Source organism: Gopherus evgoodei, chromosome 4 (genome assembly GCF_007399415.2).
Source record: "Gopherus evgoodei ecotype Sinaloan lineage chromosome 4, rGopEvg1_v1.p, whole genome shotgun sequence".
NCBI classification, from domain to species: domain Eukaryota; kingdom Metazoa; phylum Chordata; order Testudines; family Testudinidae; genus Gopherus; species Gopherus evgoodei.
In genome coordinates, this window is record NC_044325.1 from 76,670,938 (window position 1) to 76,693,781 (window position 22,844).

Sequence of the window (22,844 nt, forward strand, 5' to 3'; positions counted from 1 at the left end):
CTGAACCTGAGGACAGGCCTCAGCCAGACAGAGAAGGAGGGAGATGTCATGCTGAGAGGAGGAGCTCCAGCGCAAACCTTGTCTTCATCAGCCGGTTAGAAGAATAATATGGGCTTTTAAAGGTGCCTGAAGATTTGAGCTTGAGGTGGGTGTTTGGGGTCCAACTCCATGGAACGAGGGCCTGCAAGATGGCCTTCATTATCAATGAACACTAAGAAACACAGGAAAGCTTATATGGGACTTTTAAGACTTTTAAGATCTGGTTATTATACTTTTCGGGTCTGGAACATTCCTGGTCGTGGCAGAGTTTGAAGCACTGGTCAGCTGGCGCTCATAGGAGACTGAGACGAGCAATAAAGTGAGACTGGAGGTGGCTTGTAAACAAGGGACTTGCTGGGATCCATGAAAGGACTTAGGCATTGCAGTGCTGAGCATCATGGGCCCTAGGAAATTACAGGAACAACAGTGTGATCCACAAAGCCAGGGCTAGGCACCTAGGCTCCCTATGCAAGGAATGGGGAGAGCTGGGTTCCTTACAGTGGGATCCACAAAAGCCAGCATGCTAGGCTGGGAGCCACCTCAGCTAGCCAATAGGAGATGCTGGCGACAGGAGTGTGCCCCTTCCGGAGGTAGATGCCTGGGGCTGGGATGCAAGGAGATGCCTATCTCGGCTTAGTGATCCACAAATGGGAGCCAGCCTATGGCTGAGGTGCCTAAAGTGTTTCTGGCAGGAATGAGTTGGGTGCCTGCCTCAAACCACACAAAATGGCTAGAGGAAGACGTGATGCCCAGCTTGTAACCCAATGCCTACCACACACACACCTGGGATATAAGAGACCCAGGTTCAACCCCTCCCTCCCCACACTTCTTGAGGGGGAGAAAGGATTGGGACAGGGTCTCCCACTTCTCGGAGAGTGCTTTAACCACTGAGCTCTGGGATCGCCGGATGTGGGATAGGGCGGGGCTCCTTCAATCTCTCCTGTTCCACTGTGGCAAAATAATGAAAGAGTAACAGGAGCAGGGGGACTGGACCCTGGGTCTCTGGGCTCCCATATGGGTGCCCTGACCACTGGACTAAGGAGTCATCCTCCCTCTCTGGCCCAATGACTATTTAAGTATTTGTCTGCAGCCGTGCTAGAGCCATTGTGTCAGAGATCAGGTGACCATATTTTCCAAAGGGAAAATGGGACACTGAGCGGGGCTGGTCCAAGGCCCCCCGACACAGGGTTGGCCCCAGCTGCTTGTCCAAGGTGCCCCCCCCCCAGACTGTCACTGGTCACTCAAACCCTGCCAATATAGTAGTGGCACAAACTGCAACTGGCACATCTTCCCACCAGTAGCAGTTACTGCCATGTAAGAATGGGCAGCGAGGCTTCAGCTGATGTTACTGAGGTGACTCAGTTCATGTGAGCATGCTCAGTACAACCCACATAGGAAATTCTGCCAGGGAGCAGTTTATGCCACTGCACCAGCCCTCAACTCGAGGCTGTTGCTGGAACCTTGCTGGTCCACCACACACTGGAACCGTTCCTCCCACCTCCCGCCAGCCCAGCCTCCCCAAGGCAACAGGCTGGCATCTCTGCTTCCCCCTCCCAAATGGTCCTTGCACCTCACCCCGCTTTTTTGACAAAGGTGGACATTTGTCCCATTTGCTCATGCGAACTTGATCAGTTTGACAAGAGCAGACGGGACAAATCCCACTCCTGCCAAAAAAAGGCAGGACAGCTGGGACAGGGCTTATAAAAGGGACTGTCCTGGCCAAAACATATTGGCGCCCTAATCAGAGAGAGTGTGAGAGTGAATCTGCAGTGCAGTGTTAGGGCACCGATCTGGGAGGCAGGAGATACGGGGACCAGGCCCCCTGCTATGATAACGCTTTAATTAGTTATTTCCAGTGGAACAGGTTCAACAGGAGTGACTGAGGAAGCCGCACATCAGACTGTCCCATAGCTCAGCACCACCGTCTTCAAATCCTTTCTCCCTCCCTCACCCCTGGCAGAGCAGGGGGAATTGAACAGGGGTCTCCCTTAGCCCAGTGTGCACACCAACCACTGGGCTAAAAGGTACAAGGTGGACAGCAGTGGCCAGGACCGGCGCTAGGGGTTTTAGCGCCCTAGGCAGACGGCAATTTTGCCGCCCCGTGCGCTGGTCCCGCGGCTCCGCTGGAGCTGCCGCAGTGGTGCCTGCAGAGGGTCCGGTGCTCTGTGGCTCCGGTGGAGCTGCTGCAGTGGTGCCTGCGGGAGGTCCACCGGAGCCATGCGAGCAGCCGACTGTCCGCAGGCACGACTGCGGCAGCTCCACCGGAGCCGCCTGCCGCCCCCTATGGCAAAACGGCGCCCACCATTTATTCTGGCGCCCTAGGCGATTGCTGAGGCAGCCTAAATGGTAGTGCTGGCCCTGGCAGTGGCTCCACCTCCACTCAGATTTTGAATTGGGCCTGCTCTGGTAGGCAGCCTCTGAGCACACCTATCAGATTGGGCCCCACACAGATGTAGCTGGCCGAACATCTGTCTGTTGCTGGTTCGTGGCTCACGCTTGGGCTTAGACAGGAGCCAAGGATCTGATTGCCTAGAGGGAGGCAGGCATACATACACATGTCTTGAAACATAAGTACTGAGGGAACTTTGATTCTGAAAACTTACACACTGAGTTTAGGTGCCCAGGTACTGGCTTTGTGGACCTAGGACCTTCTCCCTATACTAATCCTCTTGCTAGTTAATTTTCTTCCACATTTTAGCCTGTGGACTGTGATAGCAAGAGGATGTTTCAAGAAGACAAAGGGAAATTGGCTGCTGTCAATGAGGAGGGCTCAGCGTCCATCAGAAGTTCAGAACGCTTCCTTTTAAGAGCACCATTCTTGAGTTACTTGCCCTGAATGTGTGGGAATAGCAAAGGAAGATGTGATGAGTCCTTATTTGTGTGATGAGCTCAGGGAGGCTCCACAGAGAAAACAAAAAGGTGGTCCCTCTCCTGCTGGTGCTTCCATTGTTGTCAGGGGCAGCTCTAGGCATTTTGCTGCCCCAAGCACAGCAGGCAGGCTGCCTTTGGCGGCTTGCCTGCGGAGGGTCCGCTGGTCCCGTGTGCCTGAGGGAGGTCCGCCAAAGCCACGGGACCAGCGGACCCTCTGCAGGCATGCCACCGAAGGCAGCCTGCCTGCCACCCTCGCGGCGACCGGCAGAGCGCCCCCAGTGGCTTGCTGCCCCAAGCACGTGCTTGGTGTGCTGGTGCCTGGAGCCGCCCCTGATTGTTGGAGAGCTAAGAGATCACGAGATACAGGGAGAGACATACTTACCTCTGGAAGGGGCACAGTGGGGAGAGATGGAATGTAACACGCTATCACAGGGTTAGCTGGTTGCTTGTTTAGGAAAGGTACCAGAGAGAAAACTCCTCCAATCTCTACTTAAACTCATCTAATGGCTGCAAACGATGAGCAGCCCCCACACCAGAAATGCATAGAGGGAAAAGCCAGAATAGCAAACCTGAGTACATTCCCTCCCTCTACATCTGCATTCCCGCCATCTACGCTCTTCCTCTGGTGACAGACCATGCCAGACCTCACCTAAAGAGTGTGCATTATTTTAAATGCATGTCACTGACTGGTCGAGTGGCAAGTGCAGCCCAGCCCAGGATACAAACTGCAGCCACATGGATCATAGGGCAAAAAGGAAAGTCAGACTGCCTTTTCTCTCCTGTACGTTGTGGACTGAAATAGAGGGGGGCAGCCACCGCTCCCTGCAAAGGGACTCTAGAGAGACCCCACGACAGAGAGTAACCAGCCACAGGCACTACATCAGATCCTGGGGTGCAAACTCATCCAAAGACAGTGCATCTCACACCCCAGTCAGGTAGTGGGTCCATTCAGCTCCCCACAAAGAAAATGGTCAGAAATGACAAGCCCCGTTCTTTTAATGAGTGACATCAATTCAGATTTGCACCCTTTCCATCTCCGTAAAATTCCAGGTGTGAAAGCAGCCAGTCAGAGGGGTCTGAACAAAAGGTAGACCCCAAGCATGGAAACGTTAAGAAGGGGCGACTTCAATCCCTCCAAGGGATGTAACCATTTGGAACCTTCTAGAAAGCTAAGGGCCTGATTCTCCATTGCCCTACACCTTGTGCAAAATAGGTGTCATATGCTACCAGTTTTGCTGGTGTAAATGATACAACAGGTGCAGGATAACAGAGAAACAGGCCCCAAGTCTTTACCCTAAAAGTAGGTGCAGGCATTTTGTTGTGATGCCAACAAAGAGATTTAAGTGCTGCTTTAATTGAAACCTTACCTATGGAGCTACTAATGATGCCCCCATCCATAGACACAACAGCCTTAGGCCCATTGGTAGCACTTTACAGATTTTTATTCATAAACCTCACCAGCCCATGGGAGGAAGGCAGTAGCCCTGTGTTACAGATGTGGAAGTTGAGGCACAGTGTACTCCTGGGGGAATTCTGCGCCACTGCGCATGCACAGAATTCATGTCGCCTGCAGATTTATTTGCTTCTCCACAGAAAAATGACAGGGAAGCTGCAGGAGCAGTCACACACCACTCCTTAGCTGTGCAGGTACATCATTTCAGGCACCTGGAGCAGCCAGCGGAGAGGTAAATCCCTGCAGGGCTGGGGACACCCAGCCAGTGCCTCCGACCCTGAGCTGGGATCAGATGCTAGTCCTGGCTGGACTGGAGGCAGGAAAGATTCATAGATTCATAGATTCTAGGACTCGAAGGGACCTCGAGAGGTCATCGAATCCAGTTCCCTGCCCTCATGGCAGGACCAAATACCATCTAAACCATCCCTGATAGACATTTATCTAACCTACTCTTAAATATCTCCAGAGATGGAGATTCCACAGCCTCCCTAGGCAGTTTATGCCAGTGTTTAACTACTCCGACAGTTAGGAAGTTTTTCTTAATGTCCCAACCTAAACTTCCCTTGCTGCAGTTTAAGCCCATTGCTTCTTGTTCTATCATTAGAGGCTAAGGTGAACAAGTTTTCTCCCTCCTCCTGATGTCTCCCTTTTAGAGGATGGGATTTCCCCTTCCCCTGCAAGGAGTGGCTGGTGCTGTGTCAGACCCATTCCCAGAAACCTCCCACAGCTGCAGGAAGCTCAGCATCCTCCCCTGCTTTCTGCCCCATCGCTCCTTAGCTGCAGGGGGAGGGGTCACTGTATGGGGAGCTGCTCCCACATCCGCCCAGCCCCAGCGCATCCAGACCTTCCATATCCAGACATTCCTGCAAAGCCTCACCCTGTACACCCAGAACCTCTCAAGCCCTCTCTACCCAAACCCCACCCCATTGAACCTCAACCTCTGCATCTGAAGCCCCTGCACCTAGACCACCCCTTCACTGAGCTCCCTGCACTCAACCCCCCCACCCTGAGAACTTACAAGCCCCACCCCCTGCACCCCTCTGAGCCCCCACATCCGGACCCGTATGCCACTGACTCCCAACTAGCTGCACCCAGACCCCCATCCCAGCAAACCTTACTCTCCAGCACTCAGACCCCCCAGCTGAGACCCCCACACCTAGATCACTCCACTGAGTCCCAACTACTTTCACCTGGAAGTGCCTGCAGAGTCCCATTGTCCTTGCACCTGGACCCCCCCCCCAACAACCCTCTGTGCATCCAGATCCCCCCACACCTAGACCCCTCACTGAGCTGCCTGCACTCAGATTGTCCCATACAGCATCTTCTCACCCCACACCTGGATACCCCCACACTGAGCCCCTCCACACTTGGATTCTGCCTGGTTGAGCCTGCCTGCGCTTGGTACGCCTGGTGCAGAGGGCTGGGCTGTGTCAGGATTGGGTTCAGCCTCACCACTGAGTCCGTGTCCTGGGGGTGGGGGGGCTGTAGGGTGATTCCCCACCTTTGTACAGCCAGTGACCTGTGCTCACCACTGCCATGCTGGAGCCTCTGCATTTATTTACTGACAAATAAGACTTGCAGATTTTTTCAGAATTTTAAAATTTTATGTGCAGAATTTTTCATTTCTTGGCACAGAATGTCCTTAGGAGTAACAGTAGTTGTGACTTGCCCATAGCTATAAAATAAGTCGCTGGCTCAGGTGAAAACAGAACTCCCAAGTTCATGCCCAGATGCCAGCTCTGACCACCAGGTCCCACTGCTTAGGGACTTCTGTGCATGTAGGGAGAGCTGGGAGCACTAGACGTTAGGGGCAATGCTGCATATGCAAGTTAGCAAGATAACGCCTGAAAGAAAGGCCCAAACAAAGTGCTGATGCTGCATCTTTTTTTTAATTTTGCTTCTCTAAAGCAAAAGCAGAGCAAGTGACAGGAGGAAAAAAGTGATTAAAAAAAAAAAAGGAAAAGGCAGCTGCTGGGCTATATGGGGAAAAAAGAGTCCCCAAAAGGGAGGAAATTCATAAAGGCCAAGCCCGCACTAACTCTTAATAAAATACAATACTGAAAATAAGATCAGAGAGTCTCCAAAATACAATATCTTAAGGGGTAGCCAATAATACAAAATAAGGTTCATTATGTACAAACAATTTCTGCTCTTGGTCTCTGTACAACGGTGTGAATGGGAGGCCCATGTGGGCGATGCATAGTGGAATTATTGGGTAAGGAGATGTGGGGGAAGAGTGTATACTCAGACCTGACAGTGGTTCTGTACTGTGGAGTGGGGCACAAGGAAGGGAGGTGCAGTGGTGTCTGGTGAGTGGGTCCTAGGTGGACCTTGACTGGAGCAGAGTTGTTCTGAAGGATCTTCCTCTTCCAATGCCCATGGCAGAGTGCATGTGGAATCATGGCTGGGGTTTGCTGTGTCCAGGTCTGTCCCAAGTGGCTCCAAGAGACAAACAAAACAAAAAGGAGAAGAGAGGGAAGTGAGGGCAGCCCTCCTGCCCCATCCTGTTCCTTGACTTGAAGTCCACAAGTCAGCGAGAGCCTTCCCATCCCTCTTCCTCTGGGAGTCACCTCCTATTTGCAGTCTCAGGGTGGAGGAGGAGGTGGACAGAGGAGAAGAGAAGGGCAGCAGCAAGGTGTTGAGAGGGGACTTCTTTTTATTATTATTTTGGGGGAGGTTGTGAAAAATGAGCCAAAGAAGTGTCTGGAGGAGAGTGAGACTGGGCAAGGACATGGTAACTCCTCTTTACAAAAGTAGGGCAACCCAGACCAGGTGTGGTCTAAGGGATGGCTCCAGGCACTGGGCCTGGAACAGTTCCTTTAACAAGGGGCAGCTGAAGGAAGAGGAGCAAGGAAACATGCAACTCTTCCAGCAGGGCCTTTCCAGGTAGGGCAAAGGGACCAAAACTAGCAACTGGGAGCTACAGGGAGATTTTGTGGGGAGGGGGGAACCTCCCTGGGTTGGAGTGAGGCCTCTGACCCAGAGCTAGAGATGAGACAATTTCAACACCAGATTCAGCAAGTCTGGAGTTAAAGGGGTGAAGAGCTTGGTAATTTTGGTGCCAGCATCTAGAGAGTGGAGACCCACAGCTCTCTTTGGTGACCCTCATTTATTCCATTTTTTGTGGGTACTGGGGCATCACCAACACACGACGGAGAACTTTGTTCCATAAGGAAGGGTCTGTGGGGAGTGGGGAGGGAGGATCATGCTCTGTCTTAGGGAGCTCTGATTTCCCAGGAGCTGTGGACTGAATTTTAAGTCCATTTATCAGAGTCTGGGGTCTTCCCCACAAAATCTGTGCGCTGATCTCTGCAGATGATCAGAATGGAAGTTACATGGGCAATCCATCAAGAGACAACTAAATCAAGGAAGGTCTTCTCTCAGCTGAGGCAGAAGCATATTAACCATGGAGTGAGAGGAGGAAATTATCTCACTCCCAAATTCTCTAGGAGACTAACCCCAAAGTTACCATGCCAATAGCTTCTCAGCTAGGCAATAAACGTAGCTCTCTTTTCTTCAGGTGCATCTGACATGAGCAAGGGGTATAGAATTGGGCACTGTCCCCTGAATCTGGAGGCTTTTGGGAATGAGTTGGATACCTCTGGGGTCACGTACAGATCTCCTCCTCCTCCAGCCCAGCAACAGGGTGAACACACACTGGTGAGGCAATGCTCACAAGGGGAGGAGAGAAGGGCTTGGGCAGACACAATCTGTGGTTCTGGCAGTCACTGTGAATCCCATCCGAGAGATCAGCACTAACATGGGCTGTGCGGAAGTGACAGGCTGAACTCAAGACCAGCATGGGAGTGTCTGAATGCAGTGTCCTCTCCCACCAAGTCCCCTCAATCACTCAGCGAGGAGGGGAGTCTGCATCCAGAGGGATGAGGCCTTGAGGTTCAGCAACTGCTACAAAGATTCAGCTGCATCCCTGGAGCGTTCCTCCCTGCAGGAAAGAAAAGACAGCAATCAGATTTGCTGCGTTTACCATCTATTCCCAGCCATGGGCACTACTCCAACCCTAACCAAGGGAGGGCAGCATTTTCTTTCCCACCCACTGGGTCCATTTCTTTCCACAATCCCAGGAGAGTTAATTTCATACCTCCCCTTATTTCAGTTTTGGGAGCAGAGAACTCCTCTGGGATCTCTTTTTCCTCTCCCTTTATTCCCCACCCACTCAATCTGCACCTAGCTGATCTGCCCTTCTGCCCAGCAGAGTGAGGAGTGAGAGAAAACTTCAGTCCCATCTCTGTGTCCCCTTTGGTGATGGCCTCACTGCTCAGACTGTCTACAATTGGAACAAAGAGGACCAAATAAGAGGAGGTGTATTTTGCTGTGGGTACTGGTTTGTATTGATCAGGATGGAGTCTCCCAGTCCCAGCCCATTGCACCTGGGCACTGACCAGCCTGAAAATGTTGGAACCCTTTAGCCATCCAGCCCCCTCGTATCTACTGGTCACTATGCCAGGGCAACTCCACTTTCTAGACCCACTTGTGATCCCACTCTTCTGATCCATGGAGCTTCACATGGTCCTCTGTTCCCTGCAGGGAGCAACCCCTTACAGCCACAGTGCCTGGATTAGTGCACTCCCAGGAGACAGAAACAGGAAGGGAGCTTGTCTATCCTGCTAGCTCCCAGCCTTGTGTCAAAGAGCTCCCCTTGCTGGAAGCATAGGGTTACTTTGATGCTCTCCCCGCCTCAGATTCCGCCATTTTGTGGTTTGGAGACAAAGGCCCTGGAGTAGGTGAGGCAGGGAGAGGAGTTTCCAGCCTGCTTACCTCTCCTGGATCTGCTCTTTGAGGTGAGTCAGAGTTGGGTCAGTTTGGTTCTGGTCCGGGCCCCTCAGCTGGGATTTGCTCAGGTACTTGGCTGTCTCATGGGCCCTGGCCAGGTGGTCCAGTATGCGCTCCTGAGGCCTCCTCTCCTCAGATTGCCCTTCATCAGTGTCCCTGCCCACAGGATGCTCCACAGGGAGGAAGGAGCTGTAGCCCTCCTCTAAGGAGCCAGCACCCTCGTCATAGAACAGGAGGCTCCGGGACTGAACTGTAAATGGAGAGAGCACCATTAAAATGCTGAGAACAGGAACAGAACCCAGGGGCATAAGCCGTCCAGCACAGAGTCACCCCAGCACATTGTAAGCCACACACGCCAACACAGCCTGTCCCACTTAATCTGCCTGAGCCTAACACCTACGTACATACAGTGTCCCTGGAGTACACTCAGCCTCTCTGTGGGGAATGGAGATGAGTTTGTGATTTTCTTCTCCCATCCTGTCTTTTAGCAATGGCAAATGGAGAAGGGCACAGCTGTAAGATAGCTCTCCCTGGCAGGGCCCAGGCAGACACAGACAGGGCCATAGGCACAGACTTCCCCTCTGCCCAGTGGGTGCTCGCCTGCCCCCCCACTCTCAGCCCTGGCCCCCCACCCCGCCCCTGCACTGCCCTCAACCCACCCCCATTCTACCCCCTTCCCCCAAGTCCCACCCCTGCCTTGCCTCTTCTCTGCCTCCTCCCCTGAGTGCGCTGCGTCCCCGCTCCTCCCCCCTCCCTCCCAGAAAGTCCTAAGCGCTGCCAAACAACTGTTAGGTGGTGGGAGGGAAGTGCTGGGAGGGAGGGGGAGGAGCAGGGAGATGGCAGGCTCGGGAGAGGAGGAGGAGGAGGCAAGGAGGGGGTGGGGGCGCAGGGAACTTGGCTGCCAGTGGGGGCGGAGAACCCTCTAATTATTTCCCGTGGGTGCTCCAGCCCCCCAGCACCCACAGAGTCTGTGCCTGTGGACAGAACACTGCTGTGAGACAGCTCTCCCTGGCAGGGCCCAGGCAGGCATAGATAGGGCACTGTTGTGAGACAGCTCTCTCTGCTGTATACCTATCAAGAGGAGAGGGATTGGGAGCACTTCCAGGGGATTAGAGGAATGTGTCATGTCGGACTCACTTTTACTGGTTGTATAAATGTCTGGTGCTGGAGCTGCTTTCACTGTCTGTGATGTGGAGGAGAATTCTGGGAGACATGGCATCATGGATCCCAGGACCAGAACAAAGCACAGCACCAGTACCTGGGGGTAAGACATTAAAAAAACATCAGCGCTGCCAGCCACAAGACAATGCTGTGATCCCAGCACACAACCCCTCAGCAGTGGCAGACTATGTGCTCAGACTGACAGATGGGTCACTCACTCTGCTCATTGGAGATTATCAAGAGAAAGGATTAAGTCTGCTGTCCTCTACTTTTGCTTTCTCTGAAATACTGCCAGCTCCTTGTGCAGGGCCAGCTACACAGGCAACTTCAGAGTCTCATTGCATGGGTGGGTGATGGTATAAAGAGAAGGGGGTTAGATTCACTAGACAACAGTTTGGGAACGAGGAGCTTACACCTAAGAGGTGGAGCCAGACTGCTGGTACAGACAATGAATACAGTTTGGGGGCATTGTTTAAAGCAGGAACTAGGGGAAAGCCAACGGGTGCTGAGGAGCACTCAGGTCAAATACATTTGCTAAGGATGTCAGCTAAATAAAGATATCTCTGTATCCAGTAAAGGACAGGACCAAAATGACTGATGAACTGGACCAGTGACAGCCTGAGATCAGACATCCTGTTGATTGATCAGAATTCAGATTAAGGAGTTACATAAAACAGGCAAATGATCAAAAATAAAAACTATCAGTGTCTATACGAATGTGAAAATCAATAGGCTATTGTAATACTGATCTATCACTCTACAGGGAGGACAGGTTACCTCACAAAGGGTGGGTGGGGGAACAGTGTACTTGAAGTTCTATAGTATCTAAGCCGATAACAATTCAGAGAGAGAATCTGTGTGGATACAAATCCCATGTCACGAGAATACAAATGAACTAGTAATGTTATACTACCAAGCTCCAGCTCAGGCCAAAGATATTGATGGCACAGTGTTGGAAAGATCAAGGAGGCAACATAGCTTAGTAAAAAACAATAATGAGTGATTTCTACTACCCACATATAAATCGGTCAAGTGTCACATAAGGACAGAGTCTAGAGAAGCAATTTCTTGACACCCTAAGTGAGTGCTTTTTGGCACAGCTAGCTCTAGAGCACAAAAGAGGAGAGATTTTTAATTCAGTTCTAAGTAACACACAGAAGTGGGTTCATCAAGAAACAATAGCTGAGTGACCAAGTAACCACAGCATAATGAAGGGTACCAAATTCTAGAATGGTGACACTATACTTTAGAAAGGGGGATTTCAAAAAAGGAGCAGCTGGTCCAACAAAAGCTCCTATAGTCAAAAGTGAGGAAATGAAATTAGTTAAACTCAACATGAAGGCTACTCTCTCTGCATGGAGGCTACTTATGCACACAAAGGCACTCAGGCCCCTCACCAACTCAGGATTCAGGAAAGTGATGCGGGGGGGACGACAAACCAGAATGGTTAAATCCAAAGGTTTAAGAGATTATTTGAGCCAAAAAAGATATCCTTCAGAAAATGGAAATTCAACCCTAACAAAGCCAGCAGAGAGGAGCATAAATGAGGGGAGGCGAAATGGAAGATGGAAACTGGGAGGGCTAAGAGGGACTACAAAGAGCAAATATCCAAAGGCAGAAAAAAAAATAACAGATTCTTGAAATCTATCAGAAGCAAGAAGTCTGTGAGAGAACTGGTACATCTGCTGGACTGCTATTGAGTGAAGGCAGCAACTAAAGAAAATAAGACATTGCTGAGAGACCTGTCCCAGACCTACCATTTCTAGGCAATAAAGATGAAGAGTTGTCAGAGATTGAGGAGGTCTAGGAAGAAACAGATACATGAAGGAGCAATGAGGTAGTAGGCCCAGATACACAGTTTACATCCAATGGTTCTGAAAGAATTTAAAAATGAAGTGGCTGAGGTGCTAACAAAAGTATGCAATCTCTCATTAAAATCCTCTCCTACATGGGAGCCCTGGAGACTAGCAAATGTTTTATCTAACTGTAAAAAGGGAAGATGCTAGGAATTACAGGCTCACTTCAGTACCAAGTGTCCTGAAGCAGGATTAAAAATAAATTCGGAAACACCTGATGTACTAGGAAGAAATCAGCACAACTTCTGTAAGACAAGTATAGCCTCCCAATCTACTAGAATTTGATGGCTCTGTCAACAAAGGGGTGGATAAGGGAGAACTGATTTAATTTATTTGGATTTTCAAAAGAACTTTTGACAAAAGTCCCGCACAAGAAGCTATTAAGAAAATGACTCTAGATGTCACAAGATGAGAGGTCAAGATCTATCATGGACCAGGAACTATCCAAGAGGCAAAAAAACAGAAAGTACGAATAAATAAGTCAAATTTCCCCATAGCCGAAGGTTAATAGTGGCGTGGCCTGTGTGTCCATTCTAGGACTTGTGGTGTTGAATGAATCTACCAAGGATCTGTGACAAGAGCAAACAGGGAGGTAGCAAAAAATGATGTGGTTAGTGCAGGCTAGAGCAAACTTTGAGGTATTTCAGAGGAATTTAACAAAGTTAGATGAACAGGCAGCACAATACTGGATAAAATTCACTGTTGAGAAATACAAGATAATGCATGTGGGAAGGAATAATTTGAACTATTAATACATCTTGCTGCATTAAGCATTAACTAGAACCATACAGGAGAAAAGATCTAGGCACCATTGTTAGTGCTCAATTACAGCTTTTGCTTGATGTGCAGTGGTTGACAAAAAGCAAAGAAAAGGCTGTTTGCATGACGAATGAGATAGAAAATATTATAATGCCATTATAATGGCATACGCTCACCAGGGATACTATGCTCAGTTCTACTCACCCACTCTCAAAAAATGAAATAGCAGCTGTAGGGGGGTTCAAAGCTGGGCAATGAGAATGAGTGAAGGCATGGAGAGACTCTGTATGATAAGAGAGTGAAAAGAATGGGATTGCTTAGTTTAGAGAGGATACAAAGAAGGAGCAAGAGAGAGTTAAATAATGAATGATGCAGAGAAGGTAGATCAGACACTCCAGTTTATCCTTTCTCATAATAAAAGAACTAGGGGGAATTCAATGAAACTGAAAGGCAACAGAGTTAGAACAGGTAAAAGGGAATGATTTTTAAATAATGCAGAATTAATTTGTGGGACTCCTGCCACAAGCTATCTGAGGCTAAGAGCTTAGTAGGATTTAAAAAAAGGATCAGGCATTTATGGTTAATGAGAACATCCACACGGACATTAGAGGAGATAAAAAATACAGTATAGGTATAAACCCTCCTGCTTCAGTGCATAAACTTCCCCTGTGGAGAGGTTATTTCATCAGAACTGCCTACAGCAAGGTTTCTTACACCTTCTTCTGAAACATCTAGCACTGGCCACTGTTGGAGGTGGGATAGTGGACTAGAGGGTCCCCTGGTCCCATCTTGTCTGGCAATTCCTATATTTGGCCTCAAAGGTGGGGAATATAAAGCAGTGAAACAGGGAAAAGGCTCTTCTGGGGTCCGAGAAGGATACTGAGGATCCTTGGAGAGAGGGCTGTGTGCTTGATTTCCCCCCTTTATTCTAAGGAAATGATTAGCCTAAATAAAGCCCCTCTTTTTGTTGGACACTGGCATAATATCCACTAGTGATTCAAGGCTGGAAGCATGCTATAAGGAGCAATCCCTGGCTTGTCTGGGAATGGGGTGATGGATAAAGGTGTAAAAGGAATCATGGCCAATAAAGAATGGAGGGCCTGAGGCACATACCATTAGGCAGGTTCCGGTCTGTGTGGAAGCCATTTTATATGGTCTGGAGACCTTCCCAGCCACTAGGGCCTGGAGCTTCTGTAACTGCTGGAGCAGAGTTCTAGGAGAGAACACAACCACAAGACAGTGCAATGAAGAGGGAACGATCACAGAGGGATATGAGACTGAAGGTGAACTCTCCAATGTCCACTCCAGCTTTTCTCTGAATGAGAAGAGCTCCTTCACTTCTCCAAGTCCTCCCACCAGATAGGCCTGGGAAGCAGAGAAATGAAGGTGACAGTGATGGAGGCAATGGAGCTGAAAGGAATTGGGCAAAGGACACCTCTTCTCCTGCCACATAAACCCCCTCTGCACTGATCTCCCACAATCAGATTTAGCCAGAACTGGACTCCAGTCCAGACTGTCCAGGCACATCCAATACCCAGGGTGGGGTGCATAGTATGGCCACTGCCACAACCCCACAATACAAGAGATTCCAGTACTTCTGGGAAAGACATGACCCCGCCCTCGGTGGTGTGACCTCACAGACACGGGGTGGGTGAGCTCACACTGGCAGGGGGAGGGCAGCAAGCTGTTCAAAATGGCATCCCTCATCTGTGAAGCCAGACAAGCCCACATCTGGTTTGTTTCAATACTGGACAGGGGACAAACCCTAGAAAATTAGGGCTGTCTGGCCCAAACCGGATTAACGGCCTGCCTAGGGGGGCACATCCCATAGCACTACGCACACCCCCTGGAGCATAAGGCTGAGAGGGAAGCAAAAATAAAATGTGATCCATTTCAACTTCATCTCTCTTGGCAGGCGCTGCAGGGGGCTGTGGGCAACGACAAATGTAGAGCTGAGTGAATAATTCCTCCTCTGGTTGCCCTGGCTGACACATAGCAGGCTCACTGTCTTGTTTAAATTACCTCACATGTACCCGCCCCCTAGTTCTGAACATATTACTAAAGAGCAGAACTGTTTAGCTGGCATGGCAAAGGAATTTTCCGGGAGGGCTGCAAGGAGCATTAGTGAGCCTTGGGCTCTGTAGCCAAGGGGCCCAGATTTTCTCGTTACAAATTGCCTAGTAATTTCCCCTCTGCAGCATTGCCAACTCTTGCAATTTTATTGCAAGTCTTGTCGTAGTTGGTGTTTTTCTTAAAGCCCCAGATCCTGGAGTCAGGTGATTCCAGGAGAATCTTAGATTTCATGTTTTAAAAGTCAGTTTTCAGCCCACGTGGCATAGAGGAAAGTGGAAAACATGACCTCTACGGGCTTACAAGGCCAATAAAATGAACTCAGTGTTTCTTATTTTGTAACAACTCATGATTTTTAGGCCAATCACATGAACATGGGATCCTGACTCATGACTTTTGAATGCTTGAGATTGATAATGCTGCTTCTGCTCCTTCCTGGCTGCTTCTCAAAAGCACAGATGGAGGAAATTCAGGGGTTGTGCTGGGAAGGGAGAGATGGGCTGCCCTTCACAATCTTTCCAGCAGGTGGCAGGCCCCAACCATCTATGAGGTTGCAAAAGTTAAATACCGATTGAAAGCTGGGAAGGCATTTGCCTGACATCTCCAGGGTCTGTAAAGAGCAGCATCTGACCTGGAAGCTGGGGTCAGAGCCTCACCGTCAGGGGATCAGAGAAAAAAAATCTGACAAAGAGCCTCAGAGCGAGGTCAGGGAGGACAATAGCCCCTGGTGAGCTCCAATCATGGTGGTGGGGTCAAGTGGGAAGATGGGTTTGCTTAATAGGGTCACCACTCAGTTCCTGTCCCATTGACCACACGCTCATGGATGAAAGGAATTCCCATGTGCAGCTGCCAGAGCCTGTGCGGCAGTGAGGAGTGTATCTAAGTGCATGTGCAGGAGGTTGTGAATTCAGAACAAAGGGAACATTTGCGTAGGAATATGTTAAGGAGAGCCCTCTCTACTCACCCCAAACTTCTGGCAGTCCCTAGCTGCTGACTCTGCTCTTGCTCTGCCACACAAGCACCGGGAACGGAGGCCGAGCTAACTCCAATTCCAAGCGCTGCTTCCTATTTCTATGACATGCGTATGTGCCTTCCATGTTATAGATTCAAAGGAAACAAATTCCTGGGGTGGAGAGGCTGCCAGCTCCAAGCACTGAGACCCCACGCGCTCTCCAGATTTTCAGCCCAGGAAGCCAGGGGCCTGCTTTAGGACTGAGAGGAGAGATTTACTCCCTTGGGCAAGCAGCTGTGCCAGTGTCAGACAAGGAGGAAGCTCCCACAGGTTTAGTGGAGCGGGGGGGATATAATGGGATCTGTGTGGGTGCCAGACACTGAGAAGACCCCCTCAGTCTGCAGGGGATAACGGGGTCTGCACTGGTGTCAGGTTTGGAGAGAGCTGCTTTGGGTTAGACGGGACCTATGCCCATGTCAGATGAGGAGAAAGTTCCTACAGTCTGTCCAGTCACCTTGTAAACCTAGCTCTTTCTTCTAGGGAAATCCCAAACTGGTATCTTATGCCCTTGTCTTCTCCCAGGCCTTCTCCAAAGCTCTCTGTGCTTCGGAGAGCAGAGCAAAGGGGTTGAGAGATGGGTGTCATGCCTTCTGGGGCCTCCTGCATGGGAGCTGCCATGGAGACAAAGAGAAGAGTGGAGGGGTTTGAGTGACAGTCAGAATCCGGAGAAGGATTCTGGGCTGTGGGGAGAGGAGAGGAAGGAAGGGAGGCAGAAAGCTCCCTTGCTCCTTCCCTTTCTCTGCTGACAGCCCCTGCCTGGCTGACCCAACACAAACATTCCACATTCTCTAACCAAACCCAGCTGAATTGCTGCTGCCATTGGAGGGGAACCAGGCTCTGCTGAGCAGCCCAGATTCTGCCAGGAACTGGGGGGAGGGTTGCCTTTCCTTTCCTTCCAAGCACTCCCCTGGCCTCCCTTCTTGGCAGCCCACCCCAGAAGAGATCAAGGTTGGCTTCTCTCACCTGTTTGCATTTTCTAAGGTCTCCACTTTTTTCCACAGTTCATTGTTTTCAGATGTGAAAGTCTCAACTCTGCAGGAATAAAACCCAGATCTTGTTAGTCACAAATGCTGCATAAAAGAGACAAACATTGGACCCCGTCCTCCATCAGAGTCCAGCCCCTGAACAGCCCTGTGCCCTCAGCCTCCGGCAGATGTGCTCCCACCTTTAGGAGTCAAATGATCATGTGCTGTCCAGCTACACGTTCTCAGCTGATGCTAACAATCAAGGGATCAGAGCAAAGACTGAATCCCTTCAATGCACATTAATTCCTTTGCAGTGTTTCACTCACATGGTGCCAAGTGGCTACAAGACTCAGACCTGGGAAGAGACTCTCACTGGGTCTGGGAAAGTCACTACAGCCATGTTATATGTAGGACAATTTGTAACATATGCAAGGCCACATAGATGTCTCCATCATCAGCAAATTACATCCGTGGGCCATGGAAAACATTAACAGAGGACCTTCCACTAGAACAATTCTGGCCTCTCTACCCCCTGAGCTAAAGGAGAATTTGCATTAGCTGCACCCTGTTAGGAAAAGAGAATCCCTAGCTCAAACATGTGACCAGCTCTAGCCATTGGAGGGCAGTGGAGAACCTACACACATTCTTTTCTCCAAGTTCTTCTCTGTAACTACTATGGTGAAAGCATCCAGCAAAGTACGGGGAACAGCTGAAGGGAAATTTCTGCTAGGCTGGGGGAAGAATAGTGGCCATGAAAGTGACAGTAATAAAACAGAAGACTTTCCAATACATACAACCACGTGAAATGACCTTGTCCAGTTTCTGAATTACCCATTCAATATAAAAATTGTGCTTAAAGGGACACTGCCAGGTTGAACCTTTTAACCCCCAACTATAGGTTTTGTACTAACTAAGGTCAATACAAGTGTTTTGGTTACACTTGAAATTCCAATGAACATTTTTTGGTTAAAAATTTAAATCTACACTGTAGCCCAAATATTGCAGCACAGTGCTAGAGTAATAAACAGCCATGTACATACAGACACTATGGTCAGGAGTGGGGATGAACCTAGAACCTTCAGGACTGAAAGTACATGACCCTGCCATTCAAACTAGAGGAGCAATCTCATCAGCTGTAAGAAGTAGACTTTTATCCTTAATATGGGCTAACCACCAAAGGGAGACATGCTCACACACACAGCTATTGTATTCCATAAGGGCATAAGAGCCAGAAGGTGAAACTGACTCATCTGTTTTCATGGTGCATTCCTCTCCACTTAGAGAAGAAAGTGAAAAGTTAATTAGGCCTTTTAAAGACTCTGACCACTGTAATGATCTCAGGTGTTATTAATGACATAGGAAAGGGCGCTATTTTAAAATACTGGTCATGAAATTTGATCCTTGCGGACTGGCTTCTGTGTCTGAGAGGTCCATATGGGGCTCCACACAAATGCGGGGAGGGGAGTCTCTTGCATGGATCCGATTCCAGGGCCATGGCATAGATTATTTCTAACCCAATAGAGTCCCATTACTTTAAACTTGCAACCGCAGCACAGCCAGCCAGCCAAACCGGGAACTATGAAGAGAAGTAGACCCTGTTGCCCTAGCTCACATTATAAGGAAAACACCAGAGCTCAACCAGGGGACTCTGGGGAACAAACTTGGCCTTAGCTTCTTCCTGGCTATCAGCCACTTGCATCATCATCTTTACGTACAGGGATGAGGGGATTGTATTTAATGCCCCAAAATGTCCATGCTCCCATGGCATCCACCATATGCAAAGTAGATAACAGCCAATGCAGAAAGCAGTGAGATGTACAATTACTCCATATGTTCATGCAAACGTGAGATTTCTGATTTGAGCAGATGCACATGTAATGTAGTGGGAGTCACACTACCACGACCAAAATTTGAATATAGGATGTCAGAAGAATCTGTATTTGGGGATGTACTTGACAAGTCATTTACTTGGTTTGATCCACATTGTAGTTAGCATAGGCTGCAAAGCCAGAGGGGGGCCTGGGCCATGGCCTGACCACTTTATGGCTGGGCCAAACCTCAGTGGCACTGTGACCCAGCGTGCTCACTCAGATTTCGAGGTGGTGGGCACAGGAGCTCACAGACTAGGAGTGTCAGGTGCTAGTGGGGGATGCACCTCAGAGGGAAAGAAGAGGGCCATTAGATGGTGGGGAAAGTCTGTGCCTCCCCCCACCATTTTAAACGGCATCCCAAAGCCCCTGATTAGTGATCAGACAGACCATAGCAGCTTCTACTATGGAATCATTCATCTTGCCAAACACGCTACCCGAACAACGGGTCATGAGGCCTGGAATATTGGGGGCAAACAGAATAAGACAAGCAGAAGTGAGTTGGCTTTTTAAGGAATAATCTATTGCTGCAAGAGTCTGATAGGCTGTCTGGGGGTAGGGGGAGGAGCGGTGGAAGGGTCTGTGCACAAACCAAATCTGTGTATCAAGAAACCCATACAGTGCTTATGAAATAACCTGCACAGAGAATCACATTTAGAACTAAAACCCCAAACACCCCAAAGTAGGGTGCATGCTGAGGACTCTCCACTGTCAAACAGGTTGTCACCACTACTAGACTGTCTTCTGAGCCACAGAAATTAATTAAAGGAGCCAGCTGAAATCTCAGATACTTTAAGAATATTTTAAACTTAACAGCCCTCGAAACAGGGTACTATCAAGGGCAGCCAGCCCAAGCATTGCAGTGCCATTGCTTTTGCTAGCAGTAGTGTTTTGGACCATCCCTCTACAGTACTGTGATTGGGAGAGAGAGCTTTGGGGCTGATGCAGCCACTGCTGGGGGGAAATGCTTAGAGCTGAATTCCAGCTCCCAGAAGTGGCATGTGGATTGGACAGCACGGCACAAACAGGATGAGTAGTGACAGTAGGCAGGCCAGTGGCCCTCATCTCCAGTAATACCTTTGTTAGGATGCTTAGAAGGGAGGAGAAGACACTTACTTTTTCTCTAGACACTCTACATATTCCTTCTTCTTCCTGCGACTCTCCTGAGCAGAGATCTGGGAGGTGAGGAAGCACCAAACATGGGTCAGCACTATAAGCCTCAAGCCACTTCTCTGCCCTCCCCCCTAGTTTTGTTACATGCCTGCTTCCTTTGCGCACGCTTTCATCTGTCCAAAGGCAGAACAGGCTATCACACTTGCTATTCACATTTGGCCACAAAACTCTTAGGAAGCGAAGAATGGGACATTTAGCATTGCCCAATGTGAAGGTTACAAAGCTCTTTTGCAATGTGCCTGAACCTCATCCCCCCCTACAGGCATCTCTGGGGTCACTTGGAAACCTACTGACTCATGTGGCTATGTGATGGGGTTGGCTGGAAAGAATCTTGCCCTAACCCATCTTTGAATCACCCATGGTGACTAATACATGCTGCAGGATCTCATCAGCTCCCTCATGGGGCTCCTGCTAATCTGAGTGGCGCAGGGAATCTCACAGCTGGTACCCAATTATGTGACTGAATATGTATGTTATGGAAGTGCCCAGCAGTTCCATTCAGGATTTGGATTCCTTTGTGCTGGGTGCTGAACAAACAATAGAGGAGAACATGGTCCCTGCTCCAAAGAGCTTACAATATACATTGGAACAAGCTGCAAGAGGTGATTGTAGGAAGGAGAGGGAGAGGCGAGGGTAACAATAGCAATAGGATGGTATGGTTACACTGGCTGGCTATGACATCTGTGCAACTTGATGTTTCTGAATCACTTAAACCAGAGGTGGGCAAACTATGGCCCATGGGCTACATCCGGTCCGTGGAACCATCCTGCCCGGCCCCTGAGCTCCCAGCCAGAGAGGCTATCCCCTGGCCCCTCTCCCGCTGTCCCCCCCTTCCCCGCAGAGCCACGCCAGGCAGCAGAGCTGCGCGCTCCTGCCAAGCAGAGTGGCAGCGTGTCTGGCTCTGGCAAGTGCAGCAGCCAGACATGCTGCTCGGCATGCTCTGCTTGGCATGGTAAGTGGTAAGTGGGCCAGGGCTGGAGGGTTGTATAAGGGGTGGGAGGCCCCAGGGGGCAGTCAGGGAACAGGGAGCAGGGGCGGTTGAATGGGGCAGAGATTCTATGGGGGGGGGAGACAGCCAGGGGATGGGAAACAGGGAGAGTTGGATAAGCAGGGGTGGCTCCAGGCACCAGTGCAGCAAGCGCATGCCTGGGGCAGCAAGCCACAGGGGGTGGCCTGCTGGTTGCTGTGAGGACGGCAGGCAGGCAGCTTTCAGGGCGCCTGTGGGAGGTCTGCTGGTCCCGCAGCTTTGGCAGCGGGATGCTGATGGTGCTGCATTGGCGGACCTCCCGCAGGCATGCTGCCGAATCCGCAGGACCAGAAGACCTCCTGCAGAAACGCCACCGAATCCGCGTGACCAGAGGACTGCCCGCAGGTGCGCCACCGAAAGCCGCCTGCCTGCCATGCTTGGGGCAGTAAAAAACATAGAGCCGCCCCTGTGGATGGGCATGGGTTTCCAGGGGGCCTGTCAGGGGGTGAGGGTATGGATGGGGTTGGGGCAGTCAGGGGACTGGGAGCAGGGAGGTTGGATACAGGGTGGGGTCTCGGGAGGGGGCAGTTAGGGGACAAGGAGCAGGGGGGATTGGATGGATTGGGAGTTCTGAGGGAGGGCAGTCAGGGGGCGGGAAGTGGAAGGGGGCGGATAGGGGGCAGAGGCCAGGCTGTTTGGGAAGGCATAGCCTTTCCGACCCAGCCCTCCATCCAGTTTTGGAACCCCAGTGTGGCCCTCGGGCCAAAAAGGTTGCCCACCCCTGATTTAAACTATTTGCTTAAGATGTAATGAAATGAGAGACCTTATTCTTGATTTTCCTCCTGACCCTCTTCAGTGCTTTCTCCTCTGCTTTGGTGAGGGGCAGCTTGGTAGGTATGGGGTAGCCCTCGGCAATCAGGGTGCGTTTCTCCTCCTCGGTCAAGAGCAGGGGGCCTGATGTCCCTTGTAACTTCTGAAAAACACAGACAAAAGCTATCAGTGGCAGACAGAGCATCAGCAACAAATCCCACCTCACAGGTCCTCACCACAGCCACCACAACAGGGGACCTTACTGTAAGTATACCCATGGCAATGGTCTTCACTGCAGCCACGGGAACCTGTCCCCAGTGACACAGCCAGCCAGCTGCTTCTCACTCTGCTCTCTAATACATCTGCTCCCCAAGCTGTTGTTGGCTATGGGCATTTGTTGTAGAGCTCATGAATAGCAGTTACCACATGTCCCTTCTACGTGACTTCTCAGTTATTCCTGTGCCAGGAACTCCCTTAAGTGTTCTTTAGTGGATTTGGTGGTTCTGAAAGTGAAAGACAAACCTAATACTGGCTGAAGCACGGCAGTCACAGGCAGGTGCTATGCAAGTCTCTTATCATGACTCTTGATTTGGCATATATCTCATCCTTGACCTACAACATTCCCCCTGGCTCACCACTTCAGGCCTGGGGTCCCATCCAGCTCTGCCAATTAACCTCACTCCTGATCTGCAGCGCCCCTCTGGTTATCCAGTCCTGGGTCTGAGCAGAGATTATCAACAGTGAGACTAACAACTAATGTCACCCTTTGACCTTCAGCCAGGTAAATTCTCCCAGCTCCTGTGAGCACAAAGAACCCTGCACTGTAGGCTGTGGTGGAGCTCATATCCTGCTGGAATTCTGATGTCTCCTTTCTAGTTCCTTACATGTGGCGCTGTGAGGAGAGGCGAGGTGGAGATTGCACTGGAAGAGCGAGCAGCTGGCCGGGCTGGGCTGGAGGGAGGCAGGGACCGTGGACTCTGGGATCCATCACTATCACTGCCATGGCTGCTGGGAGGCGTTGGAGGCATCTGCACCAGGTCATCTAATGA

At 50.3% G+C, this 22,844-nt stretch overlaps 1 protein-coding gene across 1 annotated transcript in view; it reads right to left on the reverse strand.

The window, feature by feature from the left end:
* Positions 1-6,233: 6,233 nt before the first annotated feature.
* CREB3L1 (cAMP responsive element binding protein 3 like 1) overlaps positions 6,234-22,844 on the reverse strand; it is a 64,671-nt gene continuing 48,060 nt past the window's right edge. Inside the window, exons 5-12 of the mRNA XM_030559942.1 lie at positions 22,680-22,837; positions 21,809-21,958; positions 19,962-20,020; positions 16,976-17,044; positions 14,044-14,143; positions 10,292-10,412; positions 9,140-9,404; positions 6,234-8,306 (exon numbers count right to left, since the gene is read on the reverse strand). Coding sequence (XP_030415802.1) covers positions 8,270-8,306; positions 9,140-9,404; positions 10,292-10,412; positions 14,044-14,143; positions 16,976-17,044; positions 19,962-20,020; positions 21,809-21,958; positions 22,680-22,837 — 959 coding nt within the window. The 3' untranslated portion in view covers positions 6,234-8,269. The remainder of the gene's footprint in view (positions 8,307-9,139; positions 9,405-10,291; positions 10,413-14,043; positions 14,144-16,975; positions 17,045-19,961; positions 20,021-21,808; positions 21,959-22,679; positions 22,838-22,844) is intronic.